The sequence below is a fragment of the Chanos chanos genome, chromosome 13 (genome assembly GCF_902362185.1).
Source record: "Chanos chanos chromosome 13, fChaCha1.1, whole genome shotgun sequence".
Taxonomy (NCBI): domain Eukaryota; kingdom Metazoa; phylum Chordata; class Actinopteri; order Gonorynchiformes; family Chanidae; genus Chanos; species Chanos chanos.
The window spans coordinates 2,201,148-2,221,371 of NC_044507.1; the positions used below are offsets into that span (position 1 = coordinate 2,201,148).

General features: G+C 40.1%; 1 protein-coding gene across 1 annotated transcript in view; it reads right to left on the reverse strand.

Moving 5' to 3' along the window:
- The window catches only part of LOC115826583 (NACHT, LRR and PYD domains-containing protein 12-like), a 59,836-nt gene extending 40,310 nt beyond the window's left edge, over window positions 1-19,526 (reverse strand). The window contains exons 1-8 of the mRNA XM_030790462.1: window positions 19,516-19,526; window positions 17,705-17,821; window positions 13,889-13,964; window positions 13,360-13,555; window positions 11,416-13,189; window positions 10,501-10,674; window positions 8,208-8,381; window positions 4,803-4,976 (exon numbers count right to left, since the gene is read on the reverse strand). Coding sequence (XP_030646322.1) covers window positions 4,803-4,976; window positions 8,208-8,381; window positions 10,501-10,674; window positions 11,416-13,189; window positions 13,360-13,555; window positions 13,889-13,964; window positions 17,705-17,821; window positions 19,516-19,526 — 2,696 coding nt within the window. The remainder of the gene's footprint in view (window positions 1-4,802; window positions 4,977-8,207; window positions 8,382-10,500; window positions 10,675-11,415; window positions 13,190-13,359; window positions 13,556-13,888; window positions 13,965-17,704; window positions 17,822-19,515) is intronic.
- Between the last annotated feature and the right edge of the window lie 698 nt (window positions 19,527-20,224).

Consider the following 20,224-nt stretch of genomic DNA (forward strand, 5'->3'; position numbering starts at 1 on the left):
TTTGTCATGGACATTAAGAGAGAATGGTGGTCACTCTCAGTCTCTCAACAACAGTGACTAGACATCCTCTCTCTGCCAGTCCAGATCCACTCCACTCAGTTCTCTCTGCCAGTCCAGATCCACTCCACTCAGTTCTCTCTACCAGTCCAGATCCATTCCACTCAGTTCTCTCTGCCAGTCCAGATCCACTCCACTCAGTTCTCAGAGACGATGACAGAGACGACAGCTAAAAGGCTGGGAATGGTGATAAGATACAGCGGTATGCCAAAACTCCATAAGCCCAGGATCGTCAACACTGAAAGAGAAACACACCATCATTTCTTATACAACCTGTCTGAACCAACTACAGATTTTTCATTACAGCATTTTAATTTGGTGTGTGTGTGTGTGTGTGTGTGTGTGTGTGTGTGTTAAACACTGTACATATCAGTTGTATGAATTAGACACATTTGATTCAGCAGTGTAATACAATAATACAAACTCTTTATCTGATATATTCACTGATACACATACCACACACTTTATCTGACTTATTACATAGTACATATACCAGGGAAGATGCTTACAAATTAGTGTTTACTTAATAGATATCTTTTTTCTAAATACACTAAAAGGCATCTCCATGAGTGTCTAACATTGCTGGAATCTGTGAACATGGGATCTTGTTATTGTATAAGTGTGTGCGTTGTCTGTATAAACATATGAATAATTTTAGTGAGTCATAAGAGTGAAGTAGAGACAGACAGAGTCAGAGAGCATCACTGATCTCTGCTACACACATGATCACATGACAGTGAGGTTGAGGAGTGATGCTGGTGTGAGGTCATAATGCATTTCTCTGACATCATCACTCTAGCATTCTACAGCTGTCAGTTTGACTCCACTTAGTTTTCATACTATAGACATGTTCACACATTACTGCACCAGCAATGAAAATGCTCAGAGGTAATGGTGGAAATAAGGTCAAATATTTACACAGAACAGCTAGATTTGTTTATGGTTTAGCAGTGTTTAATCCCTGTAATGTATTGTCAGGTGTGTGTGTGTGTGGGTAATCAGAATGAGGTGTTAAGAGACTGGACTTTATAAACTAAGCCAAGCAGATCATTTGCTGCCATCTGACTCTTCATAGAGGAGTTGTACAGGGTTCAGACTGAGGAAAAAGTGTTTCAGATTGTGACCGATCCCACATATCCAGCTAACCAGATACCTCCAGGATTAATAAAATATCTGTCTATCTGACCACCTGTCTCTGGGAGGTGAGTCATGTGATATCAGACTGTCTTAAGACGAGGACCAATCACCATCTGAGTATTTTTTCCCACAGGGCAACCTCCATTCTCAGTGTGTCCCCTCAGTGACAATCCCCTGTTCCCCCTCACACTGACTTCACTATCCTGTAATGCCTTTTTCCCCACAGTGTCATTCAATACAAACACAAGACATACAGAGACATACAGGAATATATATTACGTATAATATGCTCCAGTCAAAACAAATACATATATTTCTATAATTTCCCTTGTCCTTCTCCTGTGTCATTCTGCAATGTGTTTTTATGCTGTGTGGGACATCAGTATGTCACAGCAAATTCCTGTACATTGTACATGTCCTTTACATGAAGTGATTTTGATCTTGATCCTGATTCTAATTCTGATTTGAGGTCAGTGGGCAGTATTGAACTCACTTTAATACTCTTTCCTGTAACTACATGACTCTGTTTACTATGTTACTGTGTTAATAATCTGTTATTACTCTGTTAACTACATTTCACTACATCTTACTGACTTAAGTTTACTCACTCCAGTTTCACCACTATATAATGTGTATCCTCCTTTAACGCAGAAAGCAGCTTCTTTGTAGAGTCGTTTATTTTATTCCCGCTCAGATTCAGTTCTCTCAGGTGTGAGGGATTTGATGTTAGAGCTGAAGCCAGAGCAGCACAGCCCTCCTCACTTATACTGCAGCCACATAGACTACAGAGAGAAAAGACACAAACACACACAGAGAGAGAGAGGGAGGGTGACAGAGAGATCTTTTTCAAAGATTACTCCGATAAATTGGATTGCATCTGTCAGTGACACTGTTTACTGCAATAAAATATTGCTCCAACGGATTAATGACAGATTTTTAACCGTGACTTAATATTACAGGTAACGTTTCTAGTGCACCAAAGGCATTTTCAACGTCTCTTTCATAAAAACATAACTCACTCCAGTTTCTCCAGTTTACAGCACTGATGCTCAAGTAGAGCAGAGAACATCTTCACTCCTGAGTCTCCTGGTTTATTCCCACTCAGATCCAGTTCTCTCAGGTGTGAGGGATTTGATCTCAGAGCTGATGCCACAGCAGCACAGCATTTCTCACATATTCTGTAATCACTCTTTGTGAAGGAACCCATTATATTGGAACTCAGACTACAGAAAAAGGGAGAGAGACAGATTACATTTCCCTGAACACACTCTAGTGAACCACACTATTCTGTTACAGACATTCATTTCAGTGATAAGACCTTGTAAGTCTTTGTAGATATTCTGTAAAATGTTACAGGTATTCTGTATCAAAACAGGAAGTTAGTTAGAAACTGTACCATTTCACTTTGGTCTGTTAACCTGGCATCATACAGAATACACAGAAGTGGAGTTTCCCACCAAGTGCAAAAAGAAACAAGCCAGAAAACACACACAGGTGTTCTTGCACATACACACACACACACACACACACATACACACACACGCACACACACGCGTACACCGTTTCTTCCACGCATGAGACAAAAATGTATCAAAACTCAGATTTTCACTTCCTGGATATCATCCCGTTAACAAGTCTTTTTAGCTAACAGTTAATAACTGATTTTGAATTTCCAAAGATTTTCCTTCCATCAACATCAGATTCACTCGCACTTAGACTGTGAGAACTTTGGCTTAACAGAATACTGAAACACTGAATAACAGCTTAAGTTATCATATTAAGTGCTCCGTTCCCCATAAATTACATAATAAACTCTAATGTACATCATTAATTTCAGCCACTTGCCACACAGATAAATCATCTGCCCTTTTGTTAATGCTCCATCTGTCTGCCATGTAGGGCCACCATCTTAGAGTAGCTATGCTACTTCAGGTAGCTGCATTACACTACAGACTAAATAAATCACACAATGTACATTAAGAAACAACACTAAGAAATTAGTAACACTATTTAAACCATAGGTGGACAGCCAGGGACCTTTCTGAGTGGCGTTTGCATGTTCTCCCCGTGTCTGTGTGGGTTTCATCCCACAGTCCAAAGACATGCAGGTTAAGTGAATTGGAGACACTAAATTGCCCCTTGGTGTGAGTGTGTTTGTCTGTGTGTCTGCCCTGCAATGGACTGGCAACCTGTCCAGGGTGTTTCCCCGCCTTTCGCCCAATGAACACTAGAATAGGCTCCAGCACCCCCCACGACCCTAATTAGGATAAGTGGCTTCGAAAGTCAGTGAGTATTTAAGCCATACAAAGCAGAGTAACCACAAAATATCTGCAGAATGCATGGTGTCTACACAAAACAGAAATACTTCTACATTTACATTACATGTAATGTAAATTACATTTACATGTGATGTAAATGAAGTAAACATGGTTTCAATCCAACATACATTTACAGCAGCTCCAACTTTATTGGAAAACTCTTATGCTGTCATATCTTTCTGATTAGATACTGTGAAGTTTTTGATGGGTTTTCACCCTCTTTCAACCCATTGCACAGCACACACTCATGAGTTAAATGGTGACGTGATGTCTTTGGTGACTGCAGTTTCTCTATTCTCCCTTTACAAATCCCATCCAATGGGTAGGTGTTACATATGTATCAGTGCCACATCAGACAACAGAGATGGGATGATATGTTGTACCTAGAGTCCACTGGTAATGGCTCTGTACACATCAGATATTATTAGTTTCCCAACATGTGCTGCTCCTCCAGTCAATACATGCCAGTGTTCCAGCCCTAATTCTACCTGATGATGAATCTTATAGGAACAATCAGGTGAAGATCACTACAGTCTGACAAAATGTAGCTGTGTATGTGAAGGTTTCTGGAACATTCTCATAGGGACGAACGCTATTAACTTCCTTCATACTATGGAGACCCATAGTAAAAGGATCAGTCAGTGAAATTTAACTTCAATGTTTTATAACTAAATAAGAGAGTGAGTGAATTTGAAATCTGCATCATATCCACTAAAATATACAGACTGTTTCTGTGTGGGGTATTTTACAGAAAAGTAAATAACAGATCATCATCCATCACCAAAAAGTGTTCCAACTGGTCACTCTCTGCTCTAGCAACTGTTAACACGACCCATTTTAAAAAGTCATTAACTAATCTTCATTTAATTTAAATGTATTGTATTTAAATGTAAAAGTCCAGGTCAGGAAATAGGAGACAGGTCAAGGAAGGTTTGGGAAACAGAGACTGAGAGAAGTGGGAGGAAGAGCAGAAAGCCCAGTGTAACCCGACATCATCATTTAACACCTACAGTATCTTCATCTGATGGTTATTATAAACAGAGATTGTTCCCATTTGACCAGTCAATGAGACCACAATCCAGACCCCCATCACCATGTGAAACAATTTACAGTCAGCAACAACCGACACCACCCCACACCCAGCATACAGAGCTGGAAGGCCCAGAAGGCACTGGTGTGCCCCCCCCTGTATCTGGACAGAGGTGTGAAAACAGAGTGAGAACGTTGTTGTGGAGGTAGTGCTTCAGGCTGATGAACCGCAGATGGAATGCATTAAAAAAAAATACTCACTCCAGTTTCTCTAGTCTGCAGTGTGGATCTTTCAGTAGAGCAGTGAGCTGCTCCACTCCTAACTTGTATTGTTTATCCTCACTCAGATTCAGCTCTCTCAGCAGTAAGGGGTTTTTACCTAGAGCTGAGGTCAGAGCAACACAGGCCTCCTCTGCCAGAGGATCTTTCAACAGCCTGCAGAGAGAAGAAGTACATATTCATGTCACTGACCAATTTATACCTCACCACTGTTTCAATTCTCTTAAATGGTCCAGGACAGTATCCATTCCGATCTACAGAGAACAGAGTTTGTTCAACATTGAAAAATACAACCAGTGGTGAAATTACAGCAATATAAGAATTAAAAATACCATTTTAGATTAGATTTGATATCAGAGCTCTGAGGATTTTGCCTACTGATTGCTTTAGTCATCTTTAGGGGGCAACATGGTTTTGTGTTTAGTGTTTTTGTGCTTTGTCTGGGTTAATGGGTTTCACATGTGTTGACTGGTTATGATTTGCACCTGTGCCTTGTACTACTAAAGTTGTGTCCTGTGTCTTTTTTTTCTTTTGCTCAGTCTTGGTCAGACTTGGATTAGTTTTCTTTGTGTTCATCTTCAGGTCGAGCATTAGCAATGCCCTCACAGTGTTGAACCATTTGGTCTCTGTGTCTTGATGATATTCTCATCTTCTCCATGTCCATCTGAAATAATGCCCAGCATGTTTGTCAGGTCCTACTGCGATCACTTAAAATTAAGGTTTTGTCAAGCTGAGAAGAGTGACTTTTACTTCCCCACAGCATCCTTCCTGGGTTTTATCATCCGAAAAGGACGTGTTCAGATGGATAGTGGCAAGACTCAGGGACTCAGAGACTGGACACAACCCATCTTGGTCAGCCAGGTCCAGTGTTTTCTGAGGCTCCCCAGATATCACCTCCAACAAACCTTGCATTGCTTCTACACAGATATGTCCCCATTTGAATGGCAGTTTGGTTTCCAACCCCATCTGTTTCCCAGGCAGGGGTAAGGCATGGGGGTGCCCTAAGCAGAGCACTTGGTCCAGCACTGTCATCATACTTGACAGAGAGCCTGGAGAGCTATGCAGAGGGCCTCCTCACAACAGCAGTTCCAGGCCATCAACACTGCAGGCTCAGGCTCTCTCTCCATCCTGGGTGATGGGTTTGGTTCTCCATGACATTTACATTTATTTGATTAGCAGACGCTTTTATCCAAAGCAACTTCCAAGACAGGAAACAACTTCCAAGACAGGAAACAAACCAAGCATATAGCCGTGAAGGAGCTGTCTGTTGCATAAGTGTCACTGCTAAGTTCAGTATTGAGCCAATTACAAATGCAAAAATATTGAAGGAAATGAGATTGTGGAGTACAGGTGAGTCTACAGCCCAATTTAAACTACTGAGTACCTACGGCAACAAGTACCACAAAATAAGTACCAGTACCATTCATAGACAGAAGGAAATCTACAGCATAAAAGTAATAACACAGAACAGCATAAGCATAGATTTACAGTATATACTGAACATTATAAGGAAGTGTCATGAAATGTGTAAGACAGGAAGATGAGTAATGCAGTAGAAATTTGAGCCATCAAGAGGAAAGGTGGGGGTTGGGTATAGAGGTAGGAGTTAGTTTGTGGCTGTGGAGGGTCTGACATAAAAGATAAGCCTTTAGGCACTTCTTGAAAACTGCAAAGAAGTCAGCAGACTGGATTGAATTAGACAACTCATTCCACCATCGAGGAACCAGTCCAGTTTGTGGCTTATTGCTGTGTGGAGGTGGAATCACCAAATGCTGTTCCCTCACAGACTGAAAGTAGGCCCTAATGAGTGACTCAGTGTTAGGAGGAGCGGTTCCACTGGTTGATCTGAAAGGCAGCAGCCGGGACTTAAACTTGATGCAGGCAGATACAGGGAGCCAGTGAAGGGAGATGAGGTGGGTTTTGACATGTGCTTGCTTTGGTTGATTGAAGACCAAATGTGCAGTAGCAATTCTGCATCCTCTGACAGATATGGTCTGATTTTCCCGATGTTGTATAGATCTAGGGTCAGTTGGTCATCTATCATCACTCCTCTGCTGCTGGCTGACTTTTGAATCATCTAGAGGGGTTTGGTAGTGTATGCCAGAACACCTGCTAGGACAGACTTGCAGTACTTTAGTTTTGAGATTACAAGAGCCTGGACAAGGACTTGGGCTGCATACTCTGACAGATATGGTCTGATTTTTCTGATGTTTCACAGATGTAGGTCATTTATTATCACTCTTAGATTTCTGGCAGTGAGATTGAGCCAAGCTGAACGGCAATTTTAACAATGAATGGAAGGACTGGCTGGGTTGACCAGGAGTTCTGTTTTTGACAGATTGAGTTGGAAGAATCTTGGCTGGAGGGTTCAGTCCTGGAAACTGACTTCTACTTCATAAGACCCTTTAAAGTCCTCAGGAGAGTAAATCCAGTCTGCTATCATATCCAACTGCCTTGGACCATGAGGATTCACTGATTTTCCATGTCTTTCACCTAAAGCCTGTGGCCTCCAGCCTCCTATCTGCAGACACCTCATAACCTCCTGCTCACCTGTCCCTGGTACCTGCCTGACACATCTTTGATCCTGTCTCTATCAGGGAGTCATCTCACTGTTCACAGTGTGTGTGTGCAATCACTGAAACTTAACTCTCCCCACATTATTGCAGGTTATCTGCTGGGTTCAGTGGGTCCAGTGAAAACCGTCAGAGCCTGGCAAGACAGCAAGAGACACAAGCCAGAGGAACGACCATTGGTCCTCATCTGAAATGATCTTCATCCTGACTTGATCTATGAATTCAGCCATCTCCAGTCTGATTGCCAAGCTGTTCCTAGAGAGGTGGAGGGGTCCTGTAAGTTTGGCTGCTGCTCACTCCGGTCATTTTTGTGTTTTGTATTTTGTGTCTTGTCTTGGTTTATGTGTTTAACCATTGTTAATTCATTAAGACTTGCGTCTGTGTCCTGTACTACCTAAGCTCTACCCTACATCGTGGTTTTTGCCCAGTCTTAATAGTTTGTATTCTTCCTGTGTACATCTAAAGTTCAAGCTCCTGTAATCTCTTGAAGTCCTTAAGTGTACTTTGCTAAGTGATTCACTCTATTTTGTTTAGTCCGCATTTGGATCCATCTTACTCGGGATCCAAACTAAGTTACCTTACTAAGTTCAACTAGACAACTCTGGTGGATGAGCAGATTACATGCACCAGGATGCTCCTGATTCAGCTGTTGAGTGTCTGTATCCCATTATAAGAGCACAGTTTAAATTAATATTGTAGCATATTTGAGTAATAATTAAACATTTTACAAGATTTGAATTGTGAATTACAAGTGTTTAATTCTATACATTTTCAGTCCATATATCTGCTCTGCACACTGTTACAACATGTTCACCTCAGTGTCTCCAGTTTACAGTCTGGATCCTCTAGTAAATCACAGAGCAGCTTCACTCCTGAGTCTCCAGGGTCATTCCCTCTGAGGTCCAGTTCTGTCAGGTGTGAGGGGTTTGATCTCAGAGCTGAAGCGAGAGCAGCATATCCTTCCTCTGTTATACCACAGTCTGCAAGTCTAGAGAGAGAAGAAAAATTTGTCAGAAACTTGTTGAATATTCAGTGTATCGATTCTAGATCTTCTTTAAATTCAGTGCACATATACACACACACATCCAAACACACACAGTCTACCCACCACATACCTGGGCCCTCATTTACAAAACAAACATATGACAGAAAACTGGGCACAGGGTCATTTCCACGCAAAGCTCAGTATTTATCAATATGGACATGAGGCCTCCGGAGGCCATGATCAAATCTCACGTCAAGTCTCAACTCGTGTACGCTGGATATCAAGTCAGCGTGGACTTACAGTGCAGCACACTGAGTCTGGCTGAGTGGGAGAATTGTTATTAAACCGTCTGATCTGACTGGCATCTAAACATATGCAGCCACATATTCATCACTTAAAAATATGGAGCCAATTAAAATTAAGCAATAAAAAGCAATGGGTAGACTAACTGATTTGGGATGTGATTGGCTGCCAAATAGAGCCAACTGGTTCAATTGGACTTGCAACATTAGAGTTTCTATATTGAAGTTGGATAAGTTTCCCCTCTTGGATGTATTACGCATCTCTGTTTCGTGAAGTCTGGGGACAAGGCCTCTAAACCGAGAAACTATAGGGGCGTGATATTTAAATGACGCCTGTTTTCAGCCACCACATTTATCAATGCCTGATCATTCTTACGCTATGATTGGTGATTTCTGCGCTGGGATCTGCGCTGGTTTCTACGTTACATTGGTAAATGAGGGCCCTGGTCTTTTCATATCACAACCAAGAGACACATCCTTAATTCAAAAATTTACTCAGACACATAGTGATTTTTTACTGGAAAAACAGTTCCCAGTGAAAGTCAGGACAAGATTCTTCATTATAATTCAATAAGGGAATTAGTACAGTTATCCCCTCTCCAGTTTCTCCAGTTTACACCATGGACTATGTATATATTTTTTATACAGAGAGACAGAAAAGAGAGAGAGACAGAAAAAGACACACACACAAACAGAGAGAGAGAGAGAGAGAGAGAGAGAGAGAGAGATCGGGATGCCTCCATGACCAAACCCCTAGACCGTACGACTTTATGTCTTTTACGTCATAAAAAAGAGAGACTGACCATGTATTGTCAGGGATTATAGTTCAACATGTGGCAAAACCATGGTGCCTTCTCTGAGAATTTATTTATTCTCTGAGACCTGCGCTTTCTTTATTTACTAGTAAATCATGGACCAGTTACCATTATATTCTACCATTGAGACAGTCAATACTGTGTGATAACATTTTAACAGTTATGACTAGAAACAGTTCCATCAGGTCTCTAATAGCTACAGTTCACTTTATAGGAACAGCCAAAAGGTCACAGGAACCACAAGTAGCTCAAATTTCTCTCATTTTTTTCTTCATTTGCTGCCTAATTAAAGATACATCGAGGGCTGGAACCCAAAACGTTCTGATTACTAGACCAATCCTCAACCACTAGGTTCTTAATGCCCTCAGTCACAAAGACCAGCAGCACCTGGCTGTAACTGGGAGTCAGAGCTGGGCCTCATTGTTTATTATGTCTCAGTAAAACAAGCACCAGAGCTACCTGTCATATTCCTGACCCTATCTCCACTCCCTGTTAATCCTTACCACCATGACCTACAGAGCAGTACTACCAATGAAGACAATCAACACACGGAATTCTCAACTACACACTTTTATAATAAAGTCTCCACTAGATAATTACACAAATAATCCTGTGTTTTAGAATTTCTTCCTGCTAATCACCTAACTGATTAGTAAAGAGCCTTCTCATTTACTAAAGATGTTTCTATTGTCTGTTTGATAAAAACATAACTCACTCCAGTTTCTCCAATTTACAGTAATGATTCTCAAGTAGAGCACAGATCAGCTTCACCCCTGAGTGTCCAGGTCCAGGCCTCACACAGTTTCAGTTCTATCAGGTGTGAGGGGTTTGAACTCAGATATTGCTATAGTCAGTTGGTGATTTATAGTCGGGTGAGGGAGGATTGTAATGAATTATAATATGGATCTGCAAGTTGGTGCACTCATTTAGAAGAAAACTTCTGTAACTTGACTCTAAATGATTCTCCAGTTTGGAGGAAATGTACTCTACTCCATTCATACTCACCTCAGTATCTCCAGTTTACAGTCTGGGTTACTGAAACCAGTAGAGAGCAGCTTCACTCCTGAGTCCTGCAAATCATTGTTACTCAGGTCCAGTTCTCTCAGACTGGAAGAGTTTGAGCGGAGAACTTTGACTAAAGCTGAACAGCTTCTCTTTGTTAAGTCACAGCTTTCGAGCCTAAAAATGAAAACAGTGACAAAACTGTCAGCATTGTCCACTATCCTAAAAGTAAAAGCACATGTAGCTTTGACTAGAACCAATATTATGCTAACGTTATACCTACTATAACATTGGCAGAGTTTATATTGGCTTGCGGTTTAAAGCTGTTTTTCCTTGTTGTTGTTTCTCTGCTTAGATATTGAGGGCTGTCTTGGCCTTGTATTTATTCTGCACCCCAGTTCAATCTAAATTTATTCCTTTGTGTTGAAATTTGAGACTGTGGGCAGGGATGTCTAACATTGACCAGATCACACCTGTCCTGGCTTCCCTTCATTCACTCTCAATTCATGCAAGATTTTAACGTTCTCTTATTAACACATAAAATTTTACATGGGCTTTTGCCTTGTGTCTGACATTACTGAAGGCAGGTTTAGCAATTTTTTCACTTTTCCATTTTGCCTCAACCTTAAAACAAGGCTATAGATGGGGAGAAGATACCCTCCATTGGCTTTGGTGACTCTTCAGAATGTTTTACCTGGTTCACAAACATTCATATTCAACTATCACAATCAGTTAACTGAATAAAACTTGCACCTGTAAGCTAAGAACATAACAGCACATAAATGAATTACATTTGTGAAGTTTTTGTTAGATGCTCTGTGTTTTATAACGTTACCTCGACTGTGCTAACACTTAGGTAAATGTAAAAGGTCATCTTGATACGCTCTCCATCAGTGTGAAGAAACAGTCTTTACTCACAGTGCTGTTCTGGAGGTTTTGACCACTGGCAGCAGCTTCAGAAGACAGTTATCTGATTTGATGAACTTCTTCAGGTCAAACACATTCAGCTCCTCCTCTGATGTCAGTAACACAAAGACCAGAGCTGACCACTGAGCAGGAGAGAGTTTATCTCTGGAGAGATTTCCTGAGCTCAGGTAGCTTTGGATCTCCTCCACTAGAGAATGGTCATTCAGTTCATTCAGACAGTGGAACAGATTGATGGATCTCTCTGGACATGGATTCTCCCCAAATTTGCTCTTAATGTACTTGACTGTTTCCTCTTTCCTCTGTGCACCACTTCCTGTCTGTGTCAGTAGACCTCGTAAGAGAGTCTGATTGGTTTCCAATGAAAGACCCAGAAGGAAGCGAAGAAACAGGTCTAGATGTCCGTTCTCACTTTTCAAGGCCTTGTCCACTGCACACTTGAGCAAACCAGTCACTGTTTTATTTGATTCATCCAGCGTGGCTTCCCCTTGGACTAGAACATTGATGTTGTTGTTGCTGAGAGACATGTATGCATATAAAGCGGCCAGAAACTCTTGAATGCTCAGATGAACAAAGCTGTACACGGTCCCATAAAACAGCCCAGACTCCTCTTTAAAGATCTGGGTGCACACTCCTGAGTACACTAATGCCTCTCTGACATCAATGCCATACTCTAGGTCTTCCTTATAGAAGATCAGATTACCTTTTTCCAGCTGTTGAAAAGCCAGTTTTCCCAGTGACAGAATGCTCTTTTTATTCCAGTGTGGATCCATCTCATAATGGTCATCATACTTCTGATTCCTCTGTTTGGTCTGAAAGATCAGGAAGTGTGTGTACATTTGAGTCAGAGTCTTTGGGATCTCTCTACTCTCTGTTTCACTCAACATTCTCTCCAGAACAGTGGCTGAAATCCAACAGAAGACTGGTATGTGACACATGATGTAGAGGCTCCTTGATGACTTGATGTGTTTGATGACTCTGCTTGACAGGCTCTGATTGCTGATTCTCTTCCTGAAGTATTCCTCCTTCTGTGGGTCATTAAACCCTCGTACCTCTGTCACCTGGTCAACACACTCAGGAGGAATTTGATTGGTCGCTCCTGGTCGTGACGTTATCCAGAGTAGAGCAGAAGGAAGTAGATTTCCCTTGATGAGGTTTGTCAGCAGAACATTCACTGAGTCTGGCTCTTTTGTTTTATGTAACATCTCATTTTTCTGGAAGTCCAGATGAAATCGACATTCATCCAGACCGTCCAAGATAAACATGACTTTATATTTGTCATTGTTGGTAAGTGTGAGTCCCTCTGTCTCTGGGAAAAACTGATGTAGAATATCCATGAAACTGTGTTTCCCCTTCTTCAAATTCAGCTCCCTAAAAGGAATAGGGAATATAAACTTGATATCTTGATTGGCTTTTCCCTCAGCCCAGTCCAGAACAAACTTCTGCACAGTGACGGTTTTTCCAATGCCAGCGACTCCCTTTGTCAGCACGGTTCTGATGGGTTTGTCTTGTCCAGGTAAGGGTTTAAAAATGTCATTGCATTGTATTGGTGTCTCTGCTGTTGCTGGTTTCCTGGATGCTGTCTCAATCTGTCTGACCTCATGTTCATTATTGACCTCTCCACTTCCACCCTCTGTGATGTAGAGCTCTGTGTAGATCTTATTGAGGAGGGTGGGGTTTCCTTGCCTTGCTGTTCCTTCAAACAAACACTGATACTTCCTCTTCAGAGTTGATTTTAATTCACTATGAAGATTTACAACCTGGTCATCTAAACAGATGTTTAGAAAATTAAATGATCAATTATGTCCATTTAGTCAGCAGGAATAGAAATATTGCCTGGAGCAGAAGTATTATATTTTATTAGACCTGAAGACTCTAATTAGAGTGTATCATGTTTACTATAAGGTATAAAGTATAATCTTGTCTCAGAAGTCTTACTTTTCTCCAGTGTGTCAGCGAGGTCATTGTGGTTCATGTTCCTCAGGAAGTGCAGTGTGATCTTCAGAACTCCCTCTCTGGCACTGGTCTCATCCTCCTTCAGACCCCCAAAACATTCTGACATTTCCTCAGATAGAAGCTTCTTCAGTCTTTTCAGTTCATTCTTCACAAAGGCGGTGATTTTGCTTTCGAGGAGCTGAAAATAAAATAGTAACAAAATAAGAGTAGATTAACACTAATGTGCACACAATAGTATATAAAATAATTTAAAAATATTACAAAGCTACAGCACATTAATAAAGGCTGAGTTTTTATTGATATTTGATCATGTAAAGTAATTACTAGTCATATTATATTCTAAAGCAAACCACTTATCATAAAGCCAGGAGTATAGTGAATACAGTCTGTCTGCCCTCATTTATCACACACATTTGGCTTCTTACCCAGTGTCACCTGTACAAATACTGACCATCAAATGACCATTAAGAGCAAATTTGTCTCATACTGATTCATTAAGTACAAAGCCCACCTCAAATATGGAGACCAAGTCTTGCAGTTGATTCTGGACAGACTGAATCTTCGACTGTGCTCCATCTTTTTGAATGCTGTAGAAAAAATGTAAAGAAAAACTTTAGAACAAACAGTATACTTTAACAGATGTGTGAGTTTGTATAATTTACCAAGTAACTGAGATATTCTTTTATTTTAAAAATGTTTTATTATTTTATTTGAGTATTCAGCTACACATAAATAGACATCCCTGTGATAATCTTATGAAGTCAGAATTAAAATAATAAATTAATGTATACACTCTGACTGTCCTTCTGCGGGTTTTCTCATGTTACTTTCATTACATTAATGTTCATTCAGAAAAAACACACACTGTTCACCAGTCACACAGCTTCATGTTTAAGATTCACAATAGGACTCAACAGCACTTGACTGTGGTTGAAATAAAAACTATTCTAACCTTTTTAAACCATTTTAAAAACACATTACCTTCAACATCCTAACATATTCAATGAATGACAACAGCTGTGTTTGCTTTAATGGGTGAAAGTGAGTGAACTAATCTCAAAGTGAGTCTGTGTGAGTGGATCCACAACACCAACAACAATTAACCACCACATCACCTCTAATGGAGTTCTATCAGAGCACAAACATGAGTGTTTTATTGTTTAAAAAAAAAGTTCAGTCTGAGTGTCATGCTTTATATACCTCTGTCATTTACATTATAATGATGGTACCATTTGGATAAAAACAGATTTCTATGCTAATTTCCTCTACTGGGCACCATCTATAGCTGCATTTTCTCATAATTTTCTGGAATGGAGTCATACATGCATGAATACGAAACACAATGAGTAAAAGAATAAATTATCTGGTTCTCTCTCTTCCCCTCTGCTAGTCACTCTGTTACATTTGTTCATGCACTTCCTGGTTTCCCTCAGGTAACCTTGGCAATCAAACCATTAGTGGCACCTGTTTTTGGTTAATCTAATCCTGTTCTGTAGTGTATAAAAACTACTAGTTTTCCCTTGTTAGGTGTGTGGAACTGTGTGGTCAATGAGTTGTGAATCCTGCATTAAGAATCCTGAATCCTGTGTTAGGAAAACCAGAAGCTTGAGTTCCAAGAAGTCTTTTGTTTAATCCTGTTCTAATAAAACTGAGAAATCTGCACATACATCCAGAGTTTCCTCAAGTACCTTGTTGGAGAAATGTAAGAAGGCCTCTAAAATGGGAGAGGGCCTCTGTAAGTTGAAACCAACGGAAGAAGGCCTCGGTATACCAAAAAGGGAAAATGCAAGGACAGCAAAACATGAAGGCAAAATAAAAAGGGTAAAATCTAGGATAAGTGATAAGGAAGTGGACTACTGCAACGTTCTACTGGCTGGCTTGCCGGCCTGCACCATCAGGCCGCTCCAGCTCGTGCAGAACGCCGCTGCACGCCTGGTATTCAACCTCCCTAAGCACTCTCATTTCACTCCACTGCTTACTGCACTCCACTGGCTTCCGGTAGCAGCCCGCATCCAGTTCAAGACACTGGTGCTGGCCTACCAGGCCACTAGAGGCTCTGCCCCATCATACCTTCAGTCTCTTATAACGCCTTACACCCCAACTAGGACCCCCCGCTCCACGTCCTCCGCACAACTGACGGTCCCCTCACTCCGGGAACCCGGCAGCCGCTCCTCCCGACCATGCCTCTTCTCTGCCATTGCCCCGAGGTGGTGGAACGACCTCCCCCATGCAGTCAAGACTGCGGAATCTCTTACCATCTTCCGCAGGAAACTGAAAACCCACCTCTTTAGAACACACCTGTCCCCCAATGCCTAACCTCCCTTCCCAAGAGGAAGGAAAAAAAACAAAACAAAAAAAAACCTTTGTCTTGTATTTCTGTTTGTAAAAGTATTCCAGGGGCGCAATGCGAAAGGACAATTTGACGCTCAGTCTTATTATGATCTCTGTTGAAGGTATTAGAAATCCGACTGATGCACCAATTGTAAGTCGCTTTGGTAAAAAGCGTCTGCCAAATAACTAAATTGTAAATTGTAAATTGGAAGTATAAGCAATGGTTGGGATGCAGCTGCATCAGCATCCGTTTTGCATGAACTAGCCCAACATTTGATAAGTTAACACCTGCATTAAGCCCAATGCTCGATAGTTAACACCTACATTAAGGGTAAAGTGTCTGAGGTGAAATTGGGGACATGGTTGGGTATCCGAGGTAAAATGAGGACACGATTGAATATTTTTTTTTTATTTAACCAAACATGGACAATCCGGAAATAATGGTGTATGGAATAATGAATTCTGGGAAAATCTGGGGAAAATTCTGGAAGCGATTGGGTTGGACCATGCAAAACACAGATGATGTAAGGGGTGTTACCATACAACCGTGTTATGCGCTTATTGGATACACAGGTTTAGCATGCAGGTAAAATTTTAGATATAAGTGCATGATTTTCTGTATTATATTCAGTCACTCCCTGGGACCTGACTCAGTTTGTTGTATTTTGTTCACTGCTGAATGCAATAAACTTACACTGCATCGGACTCCTGAAGACTTTGACTGCTTTTTGAAACTTAGACTTTATTTTTAAAAAAGAAGAAGTAGAACACTGAGTGTGGAGAAGGGACTCTGTCACATCTGGCCCTGACCGGGGAGTCTCTCCCACAGCCTGACATTATTTCTTTACCAGGGCAAGTAAAAGTCACATGTTTTCAGTAACAGTCAGTCAACTGTTTGTCAGCTGTAAAGTATAAATACTTTCAACAACTTTCCAAAACAGTTTCTCTGTTTTAGCACAGATATTTAATGTTTCTTTTCCTTTGAACACTTTCTAAATACACCTCATTTCTGAATTTAGAATTTAAGGTTACAGTGTCCAGACCCCTTCAGTAACATACATTTCCTTGTAACAGTAACCTTTGTTCACACACAAGAGCACAGCTTAGTCTGATCTCTCCCACTGAATACTGAACAACATAGCAAAAGCTCATTAAAGGATGATCCAGTCTTACAAAGAGACCAATATAAAAATAACGTACATACATGTCCCTCTAAAATATTCATTTTAGTACATTTTACAAGCTGTCTTTAAAAATGTAAGTGTAAATCACAGTCTTTCTTGTGGTCCTCTGGGTTCTTGAAAAGATCACCAGTGCATTGCACAAGAGTTAACCCTTCTTAAAGCTGAGTAAATAAATATATCAAATAAAAGATTGACTGGAGACGATCTGAGTGGCAGCCATGTTCAGACACACAGGCACTCTCTCCTTCACTCTTTTTGTGGTAACTTTGAAAATCAAGCCCAATCCGCAGTGCCAACCAAGATGGAAAATAATAGGACAGGGCATGCCCGTCGGATTATCCTAACAAATGAACCGTGTGAATAACTGTGTGACAGAACTATATGACTGTAGTATGCATTATTTTGTAAGAAACATGGAAACACTCAAAATATTTTCAAATGCTCTGAACGTGATTCTAATGTAATAAACAGTGTTATTAGCCGTAAGAGAGAACTGTGGCCCAGTTCCACATTTAACTGAGACCGTGAGCCCATCACCACATGCAGTAGGCAATTTGTCGGGGAATTAGGGGGGATGCCACCCCCCTTGTTAACCTGCCATTCCCCTATACACTCTATACAGTAGTGTTAGTGACCCCCTGTTGGCCATTGGGCCATCCCCACTGTTAAAAAATAACAAATCACCTACTGATGACATGTGACTTTGTATTATCTTGTTCTGTCACAGGTTTTAAGCACTATTCATTAAGCATGAGTGTGAGATTACACTGACCACACCTCTTTATTAATATAAATGACACCATAACAAGTACCTTTCTCCATCAGGAGTATTTCCCCCTCTGAAGGCAGGTGGCAGCAAGTCTTTAGAGTCATCACTGTCCATGGACACACAGCTGGATACAGGTGAGTCTGATCTCTCCTGGCGAACACTGAATAATAAACAGAGAAACACCTGATCTATGAGAGAGACACATAAATAATCAGAAAAATGGAGTAATTTGAAAATCTATAAATGTAAAATGACTAAATGAATGATCATTCCAGTGGCGGAGTGTTTTGTTCCATAGATGGATACTGACTAAAGACTTATCTATTTTCTCTAACTTATGAATAATATTTGACTTGATTTGACTGTTATGGACATGTAAAGCCCTGTGAGACTGTAAATAGCGATACTGGGCTCTAACTAAACATATATTATTATATTATTACTATTAAAAATATGGAGCCTATGTCAAAATATTCTGTTTTGTAAAGGCCTACATCAACTATGTGTCATATATCCCTAACATGAATAAGTTTTCAAATTGTTTGAACTTAACAGGGTTAACAATTTTTTGGTGTAAGATTAATTTCTCTACTGGTGACATAATTATGAGCAAATAAAATTAAGCAATTAAAAGCAATGGGTCAGCTAACTGATCTGCAACGTGATTGGCTGCCAAATAGAACCAACTCGTTCAGTTGAACTTAGACATTAGAGTTTCTATTTCGAGGTCAGAGAAGTTTCTCTTCTTGGATGTATCGTATTATTATTATTATTATTATTGTTGTTGTTGTTGTTGTTGTTGTTGTTGTTGTTGTTGTTATTATTATTATTATTATTATTATTATTATTATTAAGTAATAATAATAATAATTATAACTTTTAAATAATCTCATTCAAAATGTCACAGCTGTAACTTAATATCTCAAAATTCTGACGTAATATGTCATATACCTTACTTCATATATCACAATTACAAATTCCTAATTCAAAAGTCTGACAATATCCTGCAGTGTGACTTGAGACATAAGGGGAGGGAGAGGTTTCCTCTGTTACGGTGTATATCTGCTATTAAACCAGTACATAAAGAAAGACCCATCAAACCAGCTCAGGGACATTCCTGTGAGTTTCTGTCGAACAAGTCGTCACACCTCTTTCTGATTTACTGCTCTATGTCCTTCATACAGTTTAGAGATTCACCTCCAGTATTTTTCTGCATTTCTCACTAAAACCAATTCTACAATATCGCCCTGTTCATTCTTTAACACAGACACCACACTCTCCGTCTACTCAGGTGTTCAGCTTTTTTCTGATCTTTTTATTGCATAAAGTAAAAGTCTGACACAAAGCAATGAGTCAACAGCTGCAGCTGTCAACAGAAACATGATCAAATTCAATCATTTACAGTTTGATGTTTAATGGAATGAAACTTGTTCTTAGAGCTGTTCTATCCTGTAGATGTAATAATAATAATAACAATAACAACAACAACAATAACAACAATAACAATAATAATAATAATGATTATAACTTTTAAATATTCTCATTCAAAATGTTCTTAGAGCTGTTCTATCCTGTAGATGTACAAATTTAGGGATGAGGCAAAGGATAGAGGTACATACAGGCAGGGAGTAAGATAACCACAGGGTTAGGGTTTAAGGCTGTACCAGTCAAACTTTCTCTTTTTCAACCATAAAATATTCACGGGCATTCATTGCTTGCCCAAGCTGTGAATCACTCATCAAACACAAATCTGTTCAGTCTAATTTGCTGTAGTACTTACCAAGTCTTGTTATTTGACAGTCAGGAAACAAAATGGATTCTGTTCACAGCTCTGCTGATTACTTTCATTCTCACCTGTTTACCATATTGCCTTATTTGGTGCAGGTCACATGAGTGGGGGGTGGAGTCTGTGAGGGTGTGTCTGTGTATGAGTGTGTTGTACAGGGGCTGGAGAGTAATGGTGCTAAATTACTGGAAGATTTTAAACAGGTTCATATCTCAACAGATCAGTGAATTACAGAGAGAGAAACAGTGGAGACAGAGGCATAGTGCTCTAGTATTTTCAATGGCCACTAATAAAGCTGCTTGACTGCCCAGATGAAAATCTATTTACCCTTTTCTGAGGATGATAATAATGTTGTCAGAGTTGAGGTGAAATGAGTTGTCTTATATTTCCCTCTGTACAGAACACATATGAGCCCAGAGCTCAGTAGATTTGTGTAGTTTTAGAGCATAAAGAGTCATAGAGCATAAAGAGATTAAGTCCACATGTACATATACTTCCAAATCACTGTACAATCATAACAGTATTTCAGCTGAATTCTGTTTGTGTGACTGGAGTCCAGTGTCTGGTGATTTATCATACAGATCACAGATATCATGTGATAATTCACAAAGGAGGTGAGGAAAGATAGTTCAGGGAGCCTGTATTCCTTTAGGTAAGAGTCGTTATATGTATTTCCTGATGAGCTGTGAGTAAACTCCATTAACACCATGTTCAGAGGTTATTTAATCATTTTCTTGTTCTTTCCATGTTCTTTTTTATCTTCTTTCTGTGATATTT